The 18,151-nt window shown below is 37.9% G+C and overlaps 1 protein-coding gene across 14 annotated transcripts in view; it reads right to left on the reverse strand.

The window, feature by feature from the left end:
• The window catches only part of HMBOX1 (homeobox containing 1), a 176,637-nt gene that overhangs the window by 38,433 nt on the left and 120,053 nt on the right, over window positions 1-18,151 (reverse strand). For all 14 annotated transcript variants that reach the window (XR_007478013.1, XM_012533333.3, XM_033429849.2 and 11 more), the window contains one exon: window positions 10,185-10,295. Coding sequence is in view for 13 of the 14 variants with exons in the window: in XM_012533333.3 (XP_012388787.1) it covers window positions 10,185-10,295 (111 nt within the window). In the remaining variant the exon portion in view is untranslated. The remainder of the gene's footprint in view (window positions 1-10,184; window positions 10,296-18,151) is intronic.

Raw genomic sequence — 18,151 nt, forward strand, 5'->3', positions numbered from 1 at the left:
TCATTTGTCTTTTATCTTTGTTTATGTCAATTTTTGAAACAAAGCTCAAAATCTATCTCTTCAGGGGAATAAGGACATACGGTCTTTGGCCCAGTGACAACCCTTAATCAGAGTATCTTCCTCTGAAAAATTTCTCTTGAAATTCCTACTTGACAGTTTTAATCTTTCTGAACAATATATCCTACACGTTCAGAACCTTTCATTACCATTCAAAAGACTTCTTGTTGTTGAGAAAATGGAGCCCTTTAATCAATGTATGCAGGTAGGAGATGAATTTAAAATAACACTAATTGTTGCAAACGCTTTAAAAAAAAGTCAAATATAGCATCAAAAGAAGAGATGATATTTGATATGTTTTTAGTCTATTAACTAATTCAGATCTCCATAAGTCTACTACCTGTTAATGCTATACTATTTTTTTACCTATTGAATGTAATAAAACCAATGGAAAAAAATGTACAATTGAGATATTTTACTAAATCAGACTAGACTTTTCTCAGCCTGAACTGGTGATAATGCATGTATGCATATATTTCTTTCTTCATAACAGGAATTATACTCTATTTATTGTACCTTGCAATTAATACCAAGGGTAGCATTTCTACTTTACTACACACAGATTTGTTTCTTGATGTCCCCTTAATGGCTACATCTTTATATGCACTGTCTCATACAGATGTCCAATATTTCAACCAATCCCGATTTTCCTTTCCAAACCTGTTGTCCTGCATTCTCTCCCATTCAAGTAAATGGCATCCCTATTCTTTAAATTGCTCAGCTCAAAAATCTCAGACTCACCTTTGCCTCTGCTATTTTTCCCCACCTACTATATATCTAATGCACAGGCAAATCCTGTCAATTTTATCTTCAAACTATATCCAGAATCAGACGAATTTATATTACCTTCACTGCTACCACTTTAGAGTAAGCCAGCATCATCTCTCCTAAGCATAATTCCCTGGGATAGGTTCCAAGGATGGCCCTTCACAATAAGTCACACCTCCTGGTAATCATGCCCCTGAATCTGAGCTGGTCCTGTGACGCCTTTTGACAACATGGACATAGTTTGAGGCTAGGTCATAAGAAGCTTTGCAACTTCTGACTAGATCTCCTGGAATGCTGGTTCTGGGGGAAGCCAGCTGCCATATAAGAAGTATGACTACCCTGAGACCACGATGTTGTAAGGAAGCCAAAGCTAGCCACGTGGAGTGAAAGATGCCCAGTCTGCCTCCAGGTGCTCCTGTGAAACCCACCCAGGTGCCAGACATTTGAGGAAAAAAGCCAGTTTGGACATTCTAGCTGCAGCAGACACCATGTGGAGAAGTGTAGAACCCAGCTGACAGAAATAAGGCCCTAGACATACAGCCCTAATATAGTTGTGTGGTAGCCAGCTTCCAAGGTGGCTCCTAAGGATTGCCAACTCCTGGTATTCACCTCGTTGTACCAGGATTAGTTTATGTGACCAATAACATATGGTAGAAGTAATGATATGCCACTTTCAGGGATTAGACTGTAGAATACACTGTGGTGTCTGTGTTGCTGCTCTGGCTCTTAGATCACTTGCTCAGGGGAAAACTAGCTGCCATGTAGCAAGAACACTCAGCAAGACAATGGCCAGGCCCATGTGGAGGACCTGCTATCTCTGGCCAATAGGCAATAACGACCTGGGGCTTTCCAAGACTCATGGGAGTGACCTTAGAAGCAGACTGTCCTGCCCTGGTGACTGCAGACCTGGCTGACAGCTCGACTATAATGTCATGAGAACTCTGAGCCAGAACCTCCTTAGCTAAGCTGCTCCTGAATTCCTGACCCACAGAAATTGTGAGATAATAAATGTTTGCTGTTTTCAGCTCGTAACCTGTAGGGTAATTTGTTACACAATAATATAGAACTAATATAAGACATCACAACCACCTCCAGTTGTTTATTTCCCCAATTCCCTGACACACTATTATTAGTATGTGTTATTAATTATTCACATTTATAAATCTGGCAGACAAAAAATTCTCTTTAATATATAAAGATTTCACTATTAGTAAGAATGAGCATCTTTTCCTGTTTCTGACAATTACTTCTCTTGTGAATTTATATCTTTTGTCCTTTTTTCTTTTGAGTTATTCCTCTTATTGGTGTGTAGATACCATACCAATTGCTAGTCATATAGATTGCAACTATTTTTCTCCAGCTTTTCATTCATCTTTTTATTTATGATGTTTCGAGATCTTAATTTTTGTACAGTCAAATCTGTTAATCTGTTCTTTTATGGTCAATGCATTTTATATAACTCAGAATACTTTTATAGTTTTTACTTTTGTTTGAACTCTTAATAGATATATGATTTCCTGTCATGTGTGATGTAAAGTAAATATCTGACCTCTTCCTCAAATGGGCAAGTGTGTCACCGACACATTAGAGACCTACTGGCTTAAAAGGTGTGGCACATTCTGGTCTTCTGCCACACTGCCACACAGCCACACTCGTTCATTTACACATTGTCTCTTTTTGGTACTATAATGCAGAGTTGCGTAGCTGTGACAGAGACCACACAGCTTGCAAAGCTTAAAATATTTACTATCTGGCCCTTTACAGGAAGAGTTTGCTAACCCCTGATTTAAAAAATTCCTGTCCTACACACTATGAAACTCTAAACTGAAACCTTTCTTTAGGTAGTTCAAGAAAGAGGGTTCCATTCTGCCAAAATAACTTGGCAATTAGGTCTGGGCTCAATTCAAAGTTAACAAAGTTTAGGCGTAAGAAGTAACTATGGGTCTAGAGGGTTTCAAACTCCTTGTTTTGGTACTTTTCGGGATGCAAGCAGGATTGAAAGTATAATGAGGGCTCTGGAATCTACCTAAGCTAGATTATATAAGCTTTATTCTACAGCCATGATAAAAGGTCCAAAACGGAGCCAAACTTGCTACCATGGCTAATAAAGACAGAGGTAGAAATGACCTGGTTAAGGCAGCCAGGTCCTCTCATCCAAGGTCTGGCTCTGGTAAAAGGATAGAGGGTTTCAGGGCTTCATTGGGTGGAGGGTGAGAAATAGGTCAGTAAGTTGCTACTAGTAGGCCATATCTGTAACTATGGCATGCTTTCTTAGAGTGATAAATGGGCACAAATAAAACAAAGAATACAAAGAATCTTAACTGAGTCATGAGGTTGAAGGAAATGAGCCAACTGATAATAATGGTTCTTCCCTGGTATTAGGGTTTATTGGTAATATAACTATGCTTCTTTACAATATCCTGTATTGTCCAGGTTTTCTATAAAAAGGAAACTTAGATGAAATAAAATTGGTCAGGAAGTCAAAGAAAGGGGGAGAGAGGGAAGGAGGAAAAAAAAGAGAAGAGAAGTAAGTAATGGCCTGGTTACTTTAAAAGAAATCAAGGCAATTTATGCATAGAAGGTGGAAACTCCGAATAATTTCAAACTTGTAAACATACTTAATTTGAAACATAATATTATCATATTTCTTTTGAGGTTTTTGTCTTGTTCCTTTTTCTTTTTCAATGTAGTAGTATTTAAAAATAGCAGAAGAGGGAGCTTCCCTGGTGGCGCAGTGGTTGAGAGTCCGCCTGCCGATGCAGGGGACACGGGTTCGTGCCCCGGTCCGGGAAGATCCCACATGCCGCGGAGCAGCTAGGCCCGTGAGCCATGGCTGCTGAACCTGCGCATCCGGAGCCTGTGCTCCGCAACGGGAGAGGCCACAACAGTGAGAGGCCCGCGTACCGCAAAAAAAAAAAATAGCAGAAGAGGAAATTAATTCCCCGGTGGTCCAGTGGTTAGGACTCTGCGTTTTCACTGCCGAGGGCATGGGTTCGATCCTTGTTTGGGGAACTAAGATCCCGCAAGCCGCGTGGCAAAAAAAAAAAAAAAAAAAAAAAAGCACAAGAAAAACTCTGGAAACACTACAACAGATTTGTTCTAGAAACCTGTTCCTCTTGCTTTGGTTGAAACAGATGGAGAGCAATGAATAACCCAAGAATGGGTTCACAATTATGCAGGAACAATGTATCTAAGAATTTAAATCCCTCTGAAGTAAAATACAGGCATTCTAGATTGGCTAAAGAACCCACTATTTTCTTCCCTATAGGAAGCGTGTTACCTGTGTTCTCTACAGAAACGTTTTTTTCTCCACATTATATCTGGGTCCCCATTAAGACAAAATATTGCAGATTTATCTAGCAGATCTAAACCCAGAGAAAACAAAACTCTTCCTAATTTGCTGATAGATTTTAACATTTTGGTAACTGTTCTCTTTGCATCTATAGTCATTTTCTTGCTTATCAGGGTTACTTTTGGGTGAGCCTTTGCCAATCAGCTAATAAAAGAATGACTACAAGCATGTTATTACTGCTCCATTCATAGACACTAGCTTCTCCAAAAGTAATTTTTCATCTTCCCCCACATCATAAACATGATTTCCCTGAGGCTCTACTCCCTGCAACAGTGAAGGGAGGAGGCATACTCTGCTCTCCAAATTTACTTCATGTGCAAACTTTATTTAATTGTTTAATTTAGAAATATGCAGAATCACCGCCATGAGCCAAGAAGAACTCATCAAACCCTGTCTGCTATAGTAATGTTTAAATTAGACAAGAGAGAGGACTGTTGAGCTTAATTTGATTAAATAAAGGGGCTCTTGATATCAACCATACTGAATTTAGTACTCACTGCTTTTTAAAAATAGGCATTTTCTTGTAAATGTTTTCATAAGAAACAAGATAAAATGTATTTGATCAGTTTCCATCAGCCTATTTTATTCATAAGCCTTGGCAGGCTTTAGGTTATGCTGGGAAATTCTGGTGATTGGTCTGTTTAGCAGAGAACTACACTGTAGCTATAGGATTATCAGTAAAAATAACCTAAATATGCACTCTATTATTTTTCTTGCTGAGTCCACTAAAAGAGAGACTAAAAAAACCTATTCAAATGGATCCAGAGTGAAGAGGTTGAAAAAGAGAAGAACATCAATCAACGTATACAGAGAGAAATGCTCTGAGCCCAGGGATAAAGGCACAGAATGTACAAATACTTTTTGTTTTTTTTCTAAATGCTTAAATTTAGAGGGAAAAAAAAGTACTTTTTCACCGTGTGAGTGTCCTTAATTTTGCATTTTTTCTCAGAATATATGCAAAGTGATGGTACCATTTACATTTCTTCCAATGAGCTATCTGTCCTGGACAGAGAAAAAACATGAAATAAAAGAACTATCGATAAAAATCACTGACATCTTAATTTCTCTACCTAACTGCCTCTCAAAAGCAGGTCTGAACTATGTAAACCTAGGTTCTTCAGTTGTTTTATATCTTAAAAGCTATTAACAAGGTAGATTAATTTCTTTTTTTGCCTCTCTCCCTCTTTGCCTCCCTCCCTCTCTTATATTCATTACACTTTATATGTATTTTTGAAATATACAACACAAGTGCATGGAATAAAATTTAGAAAGACACCAAAAGGTTACATAGTTAACAGTGTCCCTGCCACTCCCATCCTCCCCTTCTCTCAGTTCTCCGCCACAGAGCTATTCTTATCAGTTCCTAATATACCCTTCCAGAGATGTTCCAAGTTTATATAATCATGTGTGTGTGTGTGTGTGTGTGTGTGTGTGTGTGTGTGTGTGTGTATTCCCTACATAAATGGCAATATACTATATCCATTGTTTTCTACCTTACTTTATTCACTGATGAATTTGATATTCCTACATATAAATTCAATTCATATAAAGCCACCTTTAAAAAAATTGCTATATAGGGCTTCCCTGGTGGCGCAGTGGTTGGGAGTCTGCCTGCCGATGCGGGGGGCACGGGTTCGTGCCCCGGTCTGGGAGGATCCCACATACCGCAGAGCGGCTGGGCCCATGGGCCGTGGCCGCTGGGCCTGAGCGTCCGGAGCCTGTGCTCCGCGGCGGGAGGGGCCGCAACGGTGAGCAGCCCATGTACCGCAAAAAAAGAAAAAAAAAAAAAGCTATATAGCCTCCACAGTATTCCATTATACAGATATACCATAATTTATTTAACCACTTCTCGACTGAGGGACATTTAGTTGGATTCCAATCACCTCTGCAATGACTTGCAAAGAAAATTCTGATGTATTATATAAAAGTGAATACTGACTAGACACTGGATAAGGTATTCTTAGATGCTTATGTAATGTTAGTGCATCTTATCACACAATATTAATTTGGAACTATCATCATATAATAGTTCCAAAGTGTCCATGAAATAAGAATAAATTCTTTAGCTAAAACCAAGGGTTATTTTAAACTCAATAAAATAAAACTGCATTTATCTAGAAAAAATTCTATACCATATTAGCTCTTTTAATAAAGGTGAAAGTGCAAAGAAAAACTTAAAAATTTAAATTTCAACTGGTAATATCCAATTACTGTTGATGCAACAAAAAGGACCAATTGGACAATTACAAACTTATCCCCTTCTTTTCAGCTAACTCTGAATTACATCCTACAGAAAACTAGAAACTAGACTACAAAGAACTGGACTAGGAAGCTAGAAAGAACTCAGAACTAGAATGGATTTGATTCTTAAATAAAAAATAGGAAGTCCTTTTACAGGGGGACAGTTGGTAATGCAACTTCATAGAAAAGCAAATGCATATAATTAGGGGTACTTACTGTTAAAAGGAGGAGGCACTATATCCTTAAAGAAAAAAACACCTGCTAATTAACAGCTGGATGAATGCTGTTAGCCCTTTCCCATTTTCCTGTTAAAACTGGATTCCAATAGTAGTATTCCACAGTCGGCAGTGCTGTCAGATCAGCTACAACAATGCCGACATGATAGTCCGCCTTCCTGCTTGTAATGAATTCATTTTCCTGGTATCCCAGTCCCTGTCTGAGATTGAAGTCCAGCCCTGAAATCCAGTGTGGTAATTTAGCTTTACCAGCTATGATTAGATTACATGTCAGGCACTGATCTAAGTGCCAAATCCAAGAGACAAAAATCTCTTCTCTTATGGAGGCTGATTACCTGGCACAGTTAGACTTGTGTTTGTCTTTCAAATTCTTCATTGCTCTGCTGTATATATTTTGGAACATCTTAACAATCCCTCTGATACTCCCCCTGGTAGCCAATTGCTGGCATGTGACCAGGTTTATGAAGCCCTTGGGCACAGTTCCTTATTTACCTAGCCCAGCTCTTGTTATCAATATCATAGCCTAAGCTGCTCTATTAAACAGACCAAGTGCCAAGTTTTTGTTCCTTTCCATCTGATTTGCTCTGCTGTGAGTCACGGGAGAAGTCAGCTCTTTGGGAAGACTGCTTAGAGCTCAGATGGAAGTGTTGCCTCAACATGAGTCTTTAGACTGCGCTGTCCTATATGGTAGCCGCTAGCCACACGTGGTTATTGAGCACTTGAAATATGGCTGATTGCAGATGGCATGTGCTTTAAGTGTAAAATACACATTGTATTTCAAAGAAAAAGAAAGAAAAGGAAAAAAAGAGAGAGAGAGAGAAAAAAAGGAAGAAAGGAAGGACTGAAGGAAGAGAGAGAAGGAAAGCTCTCAGTAATTTTTTGAAGTGTTGATTAAATGTTGAAGTGATAATACAAGCATAAATATTGATACATTATCAAAATTAATTTTAGCTATTTCTTCTTTTTAAAATGTGGCTACTAGATAATTTAAATTACATATGTCATTTGCATTATATTTCTACTAAACTGTGCTGTTTTAGAACATTTAACTAATGGCAGCAACAACAGAGTCATTATTTTGAGAGGTTTGCCTGTATATCTAGATATCATTAGAAAAATATCTAAAAAGGGAAGTTCCTCTTTGTAGAAAAACTGCCAGCTAGTAAATATTGAAGGAATGCTAGATTACATCATCACCATTTTGCAATCCCCCATCAGAATAACTGGTTCAGGTGAGCATCATCAATGGACGCTAAGACCACTGGCAAAGCTTGTTGCAGAAAAGGCTATTCATCCAGCGGCAAAGTAATGCCCTACAGATTATTTAAAAGCTGCAAAAACAGGATCCGGTGGCCACCACTTTAACAAACAATCAAACTTAGCACATGAGTAGTGCTACTACCTGACACTACATACCTCTTGACATGTGGTAACGTGAGGTATACATTACCTGCAAAGCATTTTGCCCCAATGTTTTATTGTGAAAAATTTCAAACATACAGCAACAATGAAAGAATTTTATAGTGAAAATCTGTACCCATACCATCTAATATTTTACTATACCTAGTTTATCACATATCCATCTCCCTATTCATTTTATCTTGATGTGTTTCAAAGTTAACTGCAGCCATTAGTAAATGTCCTCCCTAAACAATCTATGAAGTACTCCTGTCAAAAACTATTTAACCTGAATCTAATCAAGCCTCTAATCCTAACTTCCAGTGTATGTGAAATACACAGGCTATAGAGGAACAAGTTAGTCGACACTAGGAGGATACAGAAAAGCCCAGAATGTGAGACATTCTATAAGGTTAGATGGTTTAAAAAGTTTATGTCATGAAAGAAAAATTTTAAGTGACTAGTTTTAAGACTCTAAAGAGACATAACAAATTCCAATCTGTCAACCTAAATCACATACTATTTAATGAGAAAAAAAGCTGATAAATCAGCAGTACAGGATTAACAGATACAAAGTACTATACATAAAATATATAAGCAACAAGGATTTACTGTATAGTACAGGGAACTATATTCAATATCTTGTAAAACCTATAATGGAAAATAATCTGAAAAAATATATATAATTGAATCACTTTGCTGTACAGCTGAAACTAACATAATATTGTAAATCAACTATACTTCAATTAAAAAATTAATTCTAAAAAAAGTTACAAAAGACATTCTTGCAACAACTAAAGAAATGTGAATATGGACTGAATATTAGGTGTTATTATGGAATTAAAATTAATTTTCTTAGATGTGATTATAGGGGCTGTGGTTATGTAGGCGATTACCCTTTTTTCAGGAGACGAATGCTGAAGAGAGAAAGAGTATGTGTTTGTATACACACATACATACATTTTAAAATTTATTCATTTATTTATTTTATAGGGAAAAACAAATATAGCAAAATGTCAACAATTATTGTATTTACGAAGAGGATAAACAGGTGTTAGCTGTGCTGGTCTTTTAATTTTTCTGTATATCTGAAATATAAAAAATGGGGGGCTGGGTAGATTAAAAAATTCATTGCGAAGAGATTGATACGGTCTGTTCTGTTTTGTCTGCCTGAGCCTTTCAAAGTGATCTTTGGGGAAAAAAATCTAAGCACAGATACACACACACAAATATGTCTCTATAACATTATTTCCACCTCAGAGCCAATGCTATTATTAGCTAAGAGCCTTCAATACTCGATATTCGAATTGATAATTTAGTCTGTAAGCAAAGGCTTTAATGCTGTAGTACTACAGAAGATAGTTCAACCACAAGGTTAAACTTGAGACAGATCTCCCTGCCACCAGTCTGTGTAATGTGTAGATTGAGGGAGTCCATCACAAACTTCAGATTTTACTTATATACCACCATTAAAAGCATCCTGCAATAGATCTTGCCTCTTCCTGGCAACTTCTGACACAAAGGTTTTTGTGATCTTTTTAAAGATTTCAGTCTATTTTCCAACCTACTGCTGCCCCCAAAGTCAACAGGGCAGCTTCACCCTAAAGCCCAAAGACACATTCATTACCCAAAATTAGAATTAGAAAGAGAAAATCATTAGCATAAATCATTGGATATGGTATAGCATGAACAAAATAAAAGTATTACATTTATATTACTAACTAAAACAAGATTTACAAAAACACATATAAAACTAGGTATGGAATCTTATATGTACCAATACCTATAGGTGAGGGAAAAAAAATTGGCTACTGACTATCATGACCTTTCTTTCAAATTATGGTTAGAAATGTCATATAACCTGGAAAACAAAGAGGCACCTTGGAGGAAGTAGTGAAAATGACTAGATAATATTAGACACTAAGCTAAAAATTGGTACAATCAGGGCTTAGGTTTTACAGTTAAGAGTGTTCTTTGGCATAAAGGAACAACAGTAAAGTATGAAACTACCTTGGGGAAGACAAACCAAGGAACACTATGGAGTGGAATGGAACCCAATTATGGAGTCAATAAAGTAATTAATTTATATTTGTCCCGTTTCAGATGCAATAAAAAAAGGAAAAAATATTTACCAGGGTTTGTCTTTTCAAGCTGATACCATCGGTAAAACGCTCTTTTCTTCTGTTCACTCAGGTCTGATCCCTGCTGCAACAGCCAGTGAGAGATCCGGCTCTGACTGATACCTGTGGAGAAAGAGAAACAGCTGCTGTGGATACTGCAATTACAGGGAAGTTAATGAGGGATCTGTTGGTTCTAGGTTATTGGGTACTTTATTCTCTGTTAATTCTATAAGGAAGCTGCAACTTGAGCAACGCTTTTAATATTGGGCTTCCTTGTAAAAGCTGACTGCAAGGATATATATTCAGAAATGATCTATAAGAGGTCAAAGCATTTTATTTACCAAGACTTAAAAATGGTCTCTAAATTAATCTCTAAACCAGGTTCATGAATGTGAGATAAATGAAGAGCTATCTAAATAACAGTTGTCAGAAGTTGATTAAGTTTGTGCTCCTTCAACCACCATCACCACCTCCACCCCGATCCTGGTTTAGAACATTAGAACTTTTACCAGATATTTGGAAGAAAAAAAATCAAGCCAGCACATTTTGCTACTCATTATTGATACTGATAAAAAGATTGAGGGGCTGGGAAAGGAGAGGTCATTGAAAATACTCTCTTCAATAAGATTTCTGGATTATTTGTTAATTCATTCAGGCTAACTCATTTGTTAATTAATTTTCAGGCTCATTAGTATAGATAGCTAACAGTTGGAAGACTTTTAGAGTTATGCTACAATAGAACCTCTTAAGGAATCTCAAGAGGTAAAGATGTTCTTCTGACAGACTTAACGAAACACTGAATACAATACAAAGCAGTAGTTTTCAGCTATTACTAACAAGTTCTTGAAAGCAATAAATAAGAAATTGAAAGACGTCCATGTGGAAGGTAAAAAAGCATGTCTAAAACTTACTAGAGTATGAGAATAACATGCTTCTTCTGGTCATTATAGCTATTCCAAAATGAATAATTCAACACACAACTGGCAAAAGCAAAGAATAATAGGAAATATAAAACTGTCTTATACACCCATAAGGCACTTTCCAAAAGACCATTCAGCTACCATAGAGGGTTAACAGTATATAAACTCTCCCAAGGAATTACTTATGGTAACTGGATAGTAATGAATACCACCTGTGCCAGCACCTGTTTAAAGCTGTAACTCACAACAGAAAGAGTGGTTATCATGAAGTAATCACGCCCCCTAAGAAGAACCAGGAGGTCTGGTTATCACATTTAACTCATTAAAAGCAAGCCCCTAGCTTCTGTACTTTTAAAAACCTACGTTAAAAGAAAATTTGCAGAAATGGGGGAGGGCAGTTTTGTTAAAAGTTGGGCTGAGAAGCATGGTTCTCTGATTGGAAACACCTTTCACTTTCAAAGGGTGAAATTCAAAGAGTCTTTCCAAAACCGAAGAGATTATATTCTCAAATCATTCACACAGCAGTTTTTCAATGGATTGAAGATCTATGTGATACAGGTGCTGGCAGCTATCTCTGTATGCTTGTTCTAAGAGAATGCAAATTATTCAGTATAATTAAATTGGCCATGTTTAGCAATACTTTCACCAAAAGTCTAGTTTCAAACATTATACTATTTTTCACATGACTTTTTGGGTTTTTCTGGCGGCGTTGTGGTGCACGGGTTTCTCATTGCGGTGGCTTCTCCTGTTGCAGAGCACGGGCTCTAGGCGCGCAGGCCTCAGTAGCTGTGGCTCCGGACTCTAGAGCGCAGGCTAAGTAGTTGTGGTGCATGGGCTTAGTTGCTCTGTGGCATGTAGGATCTTCCTGGACCAGGGCTCAAACCCGTGTCCCCTGCATTGGCAGGTGGATTATTAACCACTGTGCCACCAGGGAAGCCCTCACATGAGTTTTTAACAAGAGTGAAGAAATCAACCATGTACCACCATGAAATCAAAACTGATTTTCATGTCAACAAAATGAAACCATTTTACATGGATTCTTACATTGGTATCATACTACTCAAAAAGAGAGGGAATTTGAGGAAAATCTGCTAATAAAAAACCCCAAATATATCGGTTCTGTTACCTACAGTATTAAATCTTCCTCAAACAGTCAGATCACACATAGAACAAACCACAGAGTCTACTAGACATTAGAGGTGTCCAGGTTCTGGCTGTGCTATAGTGGGGCAAGAGGGCAAAAGCCCAGCAAAAGGAGAGTAAATTATGGTATATTCATACAATAAGATACTGTGCAGACTAATGTTCTAAAATAGCCATCAAAACCAAACAATAGAAAACCAAACAAAAAGCCATCAACTCCAAGTGTTGGCAGGGCATATATGAAACTCTCATTGCTGACGGAAGGGTAAAGTGTCAGGGCCCCTTTGGGAAACAACTGGGCAATATCTACTAAAGCTGAACATACGCATACCATATGATCTAGCAATTTCTTTTCTTGGTATACAGCCCACAGAAATGTGTACATACTCAAAAGAATATGTTCAAAAAACTCGTACTGGAAGGCTTATATGAGCATTGTCTAATCAGAGTCCCCAGTTTGAAACAACTCAAATACCCATCAACAGGAAAATGCATAAATTGTGGTATTTATGTATTCTACTACAGACTACTACAACAAATAGAAAAAGGGAAAACTACTGCTACATGAAGTCACATGGATAAATCTCACAAAAATAATGTTGGCCAAAAATAGTCACACATACAGGTAAAAAAAGCCACGCACAATACTGTATGATTCAATTTACATAAAGTTTAAAAACAGACACAATTATATATATGTATATGGATGACAATCAGAATAGTGGTTATCTGTCATTAGGAGGGAGGAGGTTAATTACTGGAGGTAGGATGAGTAAGGCCCATGAAGTGACCAGCACTGTTCTTGATCTTGATCTGGATGGTGGTTACATGTGTGTCTTCACTTTGTAAAAGCCATTAAACTGGACACTTTTCTCTATGTTGTATTTCAATGAAGTTTTCCCAAGAAAGTTTTAAAAATTCTATGAGGTGTTAAAAAAAAAAACAAATGGATATGTATCAATATGGAAAGATCCCCATGATATAAATGGAAAAGTATATAGTTTAATGAATACATATATTTTTACATAATCTACGTTGTTTTGTACAGTAACAAAAGCTCATATATAGCCAAAGATACACAATACGAATTTAGAGTGGCAGACTCTCCCTCCATTGTACACCTCTATATCGTTTTCTTAATCTGTCTACAAATATTTATTAACTTATTTTATTTTAGCCTTTCCCTATAAACACTACACACTTTATTGGCTGCTTTATAAACACTGTAATTAAGTTAAACAAAACAGAAGTGTGAAAAGAAGTTAATTTCAGCCTTCCCTGGCCAAGTCCACTCTGGGGTAATCAGTGTTAACTGTTAATATATGTTGTTCTACAATTTTCTCTATGTGTAATTATTAATTTAATAAAACAAAGGGAGAGAAGGTAATAAAGAATATCCTCCTGTCTAGTCTTTTGTGAGAGGAGGAAACAAACAAGGAACTTCTTCCCTGTAAACTTAATCTCAGTTTTCATAAGAAAACAAAGTAATAAAGCAAGCAGTTTTTCCAGAAAAGGCACTATAAAAATTAAATATGGGGCTTCCCTGTTGGCGCAGTGGTTGAGAGTCTGCCTGCCGATGCAGGGGACACAGGTTCGTGCCCTGGTCTGGGAAGATCCCACATGCCGCGGAGCGGCTGGGCCAGTGAGCCATGGCCACTGAGTCTGCGCGTCTGGAGCCTGTGCTCCGCAACGGGAGAGGCCACAACAGTGAGAGGCCTGCGTACCGCAAAAAAAAAAAAAAAAAAATTAAATATGTACAATAATACATTTTACAATGATATTTCTTTGTTAGCAACTTGCTGATCGGTAGGGTTCCTTTAACTTTTCCTTCTGGGGCCGGTCCATGTCTTTGGAACTTCAATTGAGCTAGGTGTCAAAAGGCCCTGCAGCTTCTCTTTACTGTCAGCTCTGGTACCTCTCCTTCAGAGAAAATTTTCCTAACTCCCTTTACTTCCCACTGCTGAACACAATGTCATTCTCCACACGTTTTAGCTCCTCAAAAGCTCTTTTCTACCTTTCACAGGGCAGAAGAAAAGAAAAATTTACATATAACCTTCATACACTAAGAGACTAAAACTAACCCCTGATTAATTTCTTTCCAATAAGAAAGTGATCACATTGTGTTCAAAGGATGAAAAACCCTTTTTGCCAGTCTCATTCACATTCTTTTCTGAGCTTCAGCTCCATCCTTCCAGTTCCTCAAATGCTATGCTCCCTTCCACCAGAGGGCTCTCCACCACAACCCATTCTTGTCAGAGTCCCTAGTACTACAAATTTAAATGTTTCTTCTTCCTCCAACTTCCTTTGGCACGTGACACTACTGACCCACTCACATCATCTTCATCCTTGGAATGCTGGATACAACTCTCCAATGCAACTTTTCAGTCAACTTCAGGGATTGCTTTGTTATCTCCTTACATGTTAGTGCCCCAAGATTCCATGTTTAAGCATCTTCTTTCATTCTACACACTCTTCCTTCGATCATCTCAACCATCAACAATCAGGGTTTAAAATATCTAAATACCAATGACTTCCAGAACACCAGACTGGTCTTTCAAACCATCTGCTAGACAGTTTCATGAGAATTTCCCACAGGTCTTCAACGTAGTAAACTTGATTCATTATCCTCTTCCTTTAAATCTGTTCTTCCTCCTGTGTCCCCCATCTCAATTTTATGTTCCATTCTACTCCTTCCCCCAACTCTCATATGCTTACTAAATCCAATCCCTTTCTCTTCCAAAATTTCTCTTCGTCTCTCCAATCCTCATTCCAGCAGTTTGGAATCTCAGCCTCTTTTGCCTAGATAACTGAAATAACTCTGATGAAAAGAACAAGTCATCTGAGATCCACAAAGTACAAAATCCTCATGATCAGATCCTTTTTAATTAGAAGATCACTTCACAGATGAAAATGTGAAATGTGCTTCTTCAATTTCCTACTTGAGAGCTGCAGTCATCTCTGCAATTCACCTTCCACAGTGTGAGAGAGATGTCTCAAAAAATTTAAGTTATAACACATGCAACCATTCTCCATAAAAACAACTCACAAATGCAGAGAAAAAAGCCCTTCCTCCATCTCTAACCCTTCTCTCATTCCCTAGAGGTATCCGTTTATTTGGTGTGAATTCTTCCAAACTCTTTATGATGCATTTAATACACAAACATGTACATATATATATTTAGGTTTTTTTTTTGTTTTTTTTTTTTTGCGGTATGCGGGCCTCTCACTGTTGTGGCCTCTTCCGTTGCGGAGCACAGGCTCCGGACGCGCAGGCTCAGCGGCCATGGCTCACGGGCCCAGCCGCTCCATGGCATGTGGGATCTTCCCGGACCGGGGCATGAACCCGTGTCCCCTGCATCGTCAGGCGGACTCTCAACCACTGCGCCACCAGGGAAGCCCTGGGGTTTTTTTTTTTTAAACACACATTTGGAGTTATCCTATACATAACAAGTAGCAATGTTTCTCACATAATGTCTTGGAATTTTCTCACGTATCCCATTGTGAACCTTCATCATTCTAATGGCTACATGGTATTTTGTATCAGAAATATACCATAATCCACTTACACATTTACCTGTTATTAGACATTTCAACTGTTGCTAACATTTTACTATTATAAGTGATGCAATGAACACTCTATGCTTATCTTTGTGTATACAAAGAAATATCTTAGGGCCAATTCACAGGAATGGACTTTGATTCGTAGCATACGAGTGGCATTTAAGTTTGTGATGGATACTACCAAATTGTCCCCTAAAGAAGATTGTACCCAATTTTATATTCTAACCAACAGTGATGAGAATTTTTCCCTACATCCTCACCATTGCTGCTTATAAAATTTATTTTTAGAGTCTGACTTTCTTTTTGTAAACATTAACACATGCTCATTATAAAAAGAATTCTACACAATTCAGAGGGAAGTAGAACAATTAAGAGGAAAGCTAATAAAAAAAAATGCATCCAGGGCTTCCCTGGTGGCGCAGTGGTTGAGAGTCCGCCTGCCGATGCAGGGGATGCAGGTTCGTGCCCCGGTCTGGGAAGATCCCACATGCCGCGGAGCGGCTGGGCCCGTGAGCCATGGCCGCTGAGCCTGTGCGTCCGGAGCCTGTGCTCCGCAACGGGAGAGGCCACAACAGTGAGAGGCCCGCGTACCGTAAAAAAAAAAAAAAAAAAAACAGCATCCAAATTCTTACCACTTATAAATAACTGCACTTATTACAAGATCACTCCAAGCATATGTGGACATAGAATAGGCAGAAATAATTACTAAAATGAGATAACACTACATGCTGAATTTTTAAATGTAAAAACACCAAATTTAGTTTGATTTGATTTTAACACAAGAAGAAAAATCTAAATAAACTAGAGAGAAGGATCTACTCAAATTTAGTAAATGCTTCTATAGGGGAAATGAGGTTCCTAAGAGTGCAATAAAGCAACAAAAAAGGATCATACGAAAACACTGGGAGGTTGGAAGCACTGTTTTCTAATTTGTGGGCAGTATCTAATGGCTCCTGGCTAAAAAAGCTAAGGAAATTAGCAGACTGTGATAGTTAGTCTCCAGGATGATTCCTAATGATCCTCTTGGTCTTCCTACCTTTGTGTAATCCCCTCCAACACTGCTTCAGGGTTGGTCTGTGCAAACAACAGAATACGGCAGAATATGGTGACTTCTAAGGATAGGTCATGAAAAGTTTCTGCTTTGCTCTCTCTTAATAGTTGGTTCTGAGGAAAGCTAGCTGCCATGTTGTGAGACCACTCAATTAGACCCATGGAGAAATCCATGTGGCAAAGAACTGAAGCATTCTACTAACAGCTATGCAAATGAGGCATCTTGGAAGTGAGTCCCCTAGCCTTAGTTAAGCCTTAGTTAAGTCTGCTGATGACTGTAGCCTCCTGAGACACCCTGAATCGGAATGACCTGTCTAAGCTGCTTGACCTATAAAAACTAAGTGAGAGAATAAAAATTTAGGTTGTTTCAAGGTGCTAAGGTCAATGTAATCTCTTATGCAGCAATAGATAACTAATATACATACATATACTATACTTTCCCCATTTCCCTTCCCAGCCTGTACACCCAACTCCTGATATTTGGAAGATATTTTTGTGTAGTCAACATTTACATTCTGTCCTGGACTCATAATTCCCATAGTTGTTTACTCATAGTTGTAGATTTAAATGAATTCAGGATTTACCATACAGTTTCTCAGTTTTTCCATTCCTAAGCTCTGTATTTTTGCTTTTGTTTTTAACTGAGGCATATTTTACATACAGTGAGTGCACTGCTCTTAAGTGTATAATTATTTCCATGCTCCCTAAAAGATTCCCCTTGTCCTCTTTTCACTTAATGCTTAAATTTTATATTTTAAACTTAATTTTTGGTTAGTAAGATTTCTTCATCAAGCAATTTTTACCAGTACAGGTTTATTGGTGCTGCATTCCCCAGTGCTTGTATGCCTGTATGTTTGTCTTCCCTGTTTATATTTTAAGGACAATACTACAGGGGAATTTGGGGGGGGCTTAGACTTTCCTTTAAAATCTGTTAAATTGGCGTGATGTCAGTGGGTGGCAGAGTAAGGCCTTCTGAAAAGTTAGTCCCCCAAAAACGCAATGATAGCAAAAGCTGCTCTACCATAAAAGCACTGGCAAAAGTCAAAATCAACTTTTTCAGAACTCTGGAAATTAACCAAAGGTGTGCAACAATCCAAAGAGTATTTATTCAAAAAAAAAAAAAAGCTAAATTTTAGTAAGACCAGCTATATGACATTTTAACTTGAACTATACTCATTCCCATCATCCCAGCATTGCAGTAGACTATATTCTTGTAATCACAGTGAAAACCAAGAATGGTCTATTAGCCACTGGAGAGGGAAAGACAGGTTTGGAGTTCTCCCAAAACACTATTCTAAGAGAACT

The sequence above is a fragment of the Orcinus orca genome, chromosome 6, assembly GCF_937001465.1.
Source record: "Orcinus orca chromosome 6, mOrcOrc1.1, whole genome shotgun sequence".
NCBI classification, from domain to species: Eukaryota; Metazoa; Chordata; class Mammalia; order Artiodactyla; family Delphinidae; genus Orcinus; species Orcinus orca.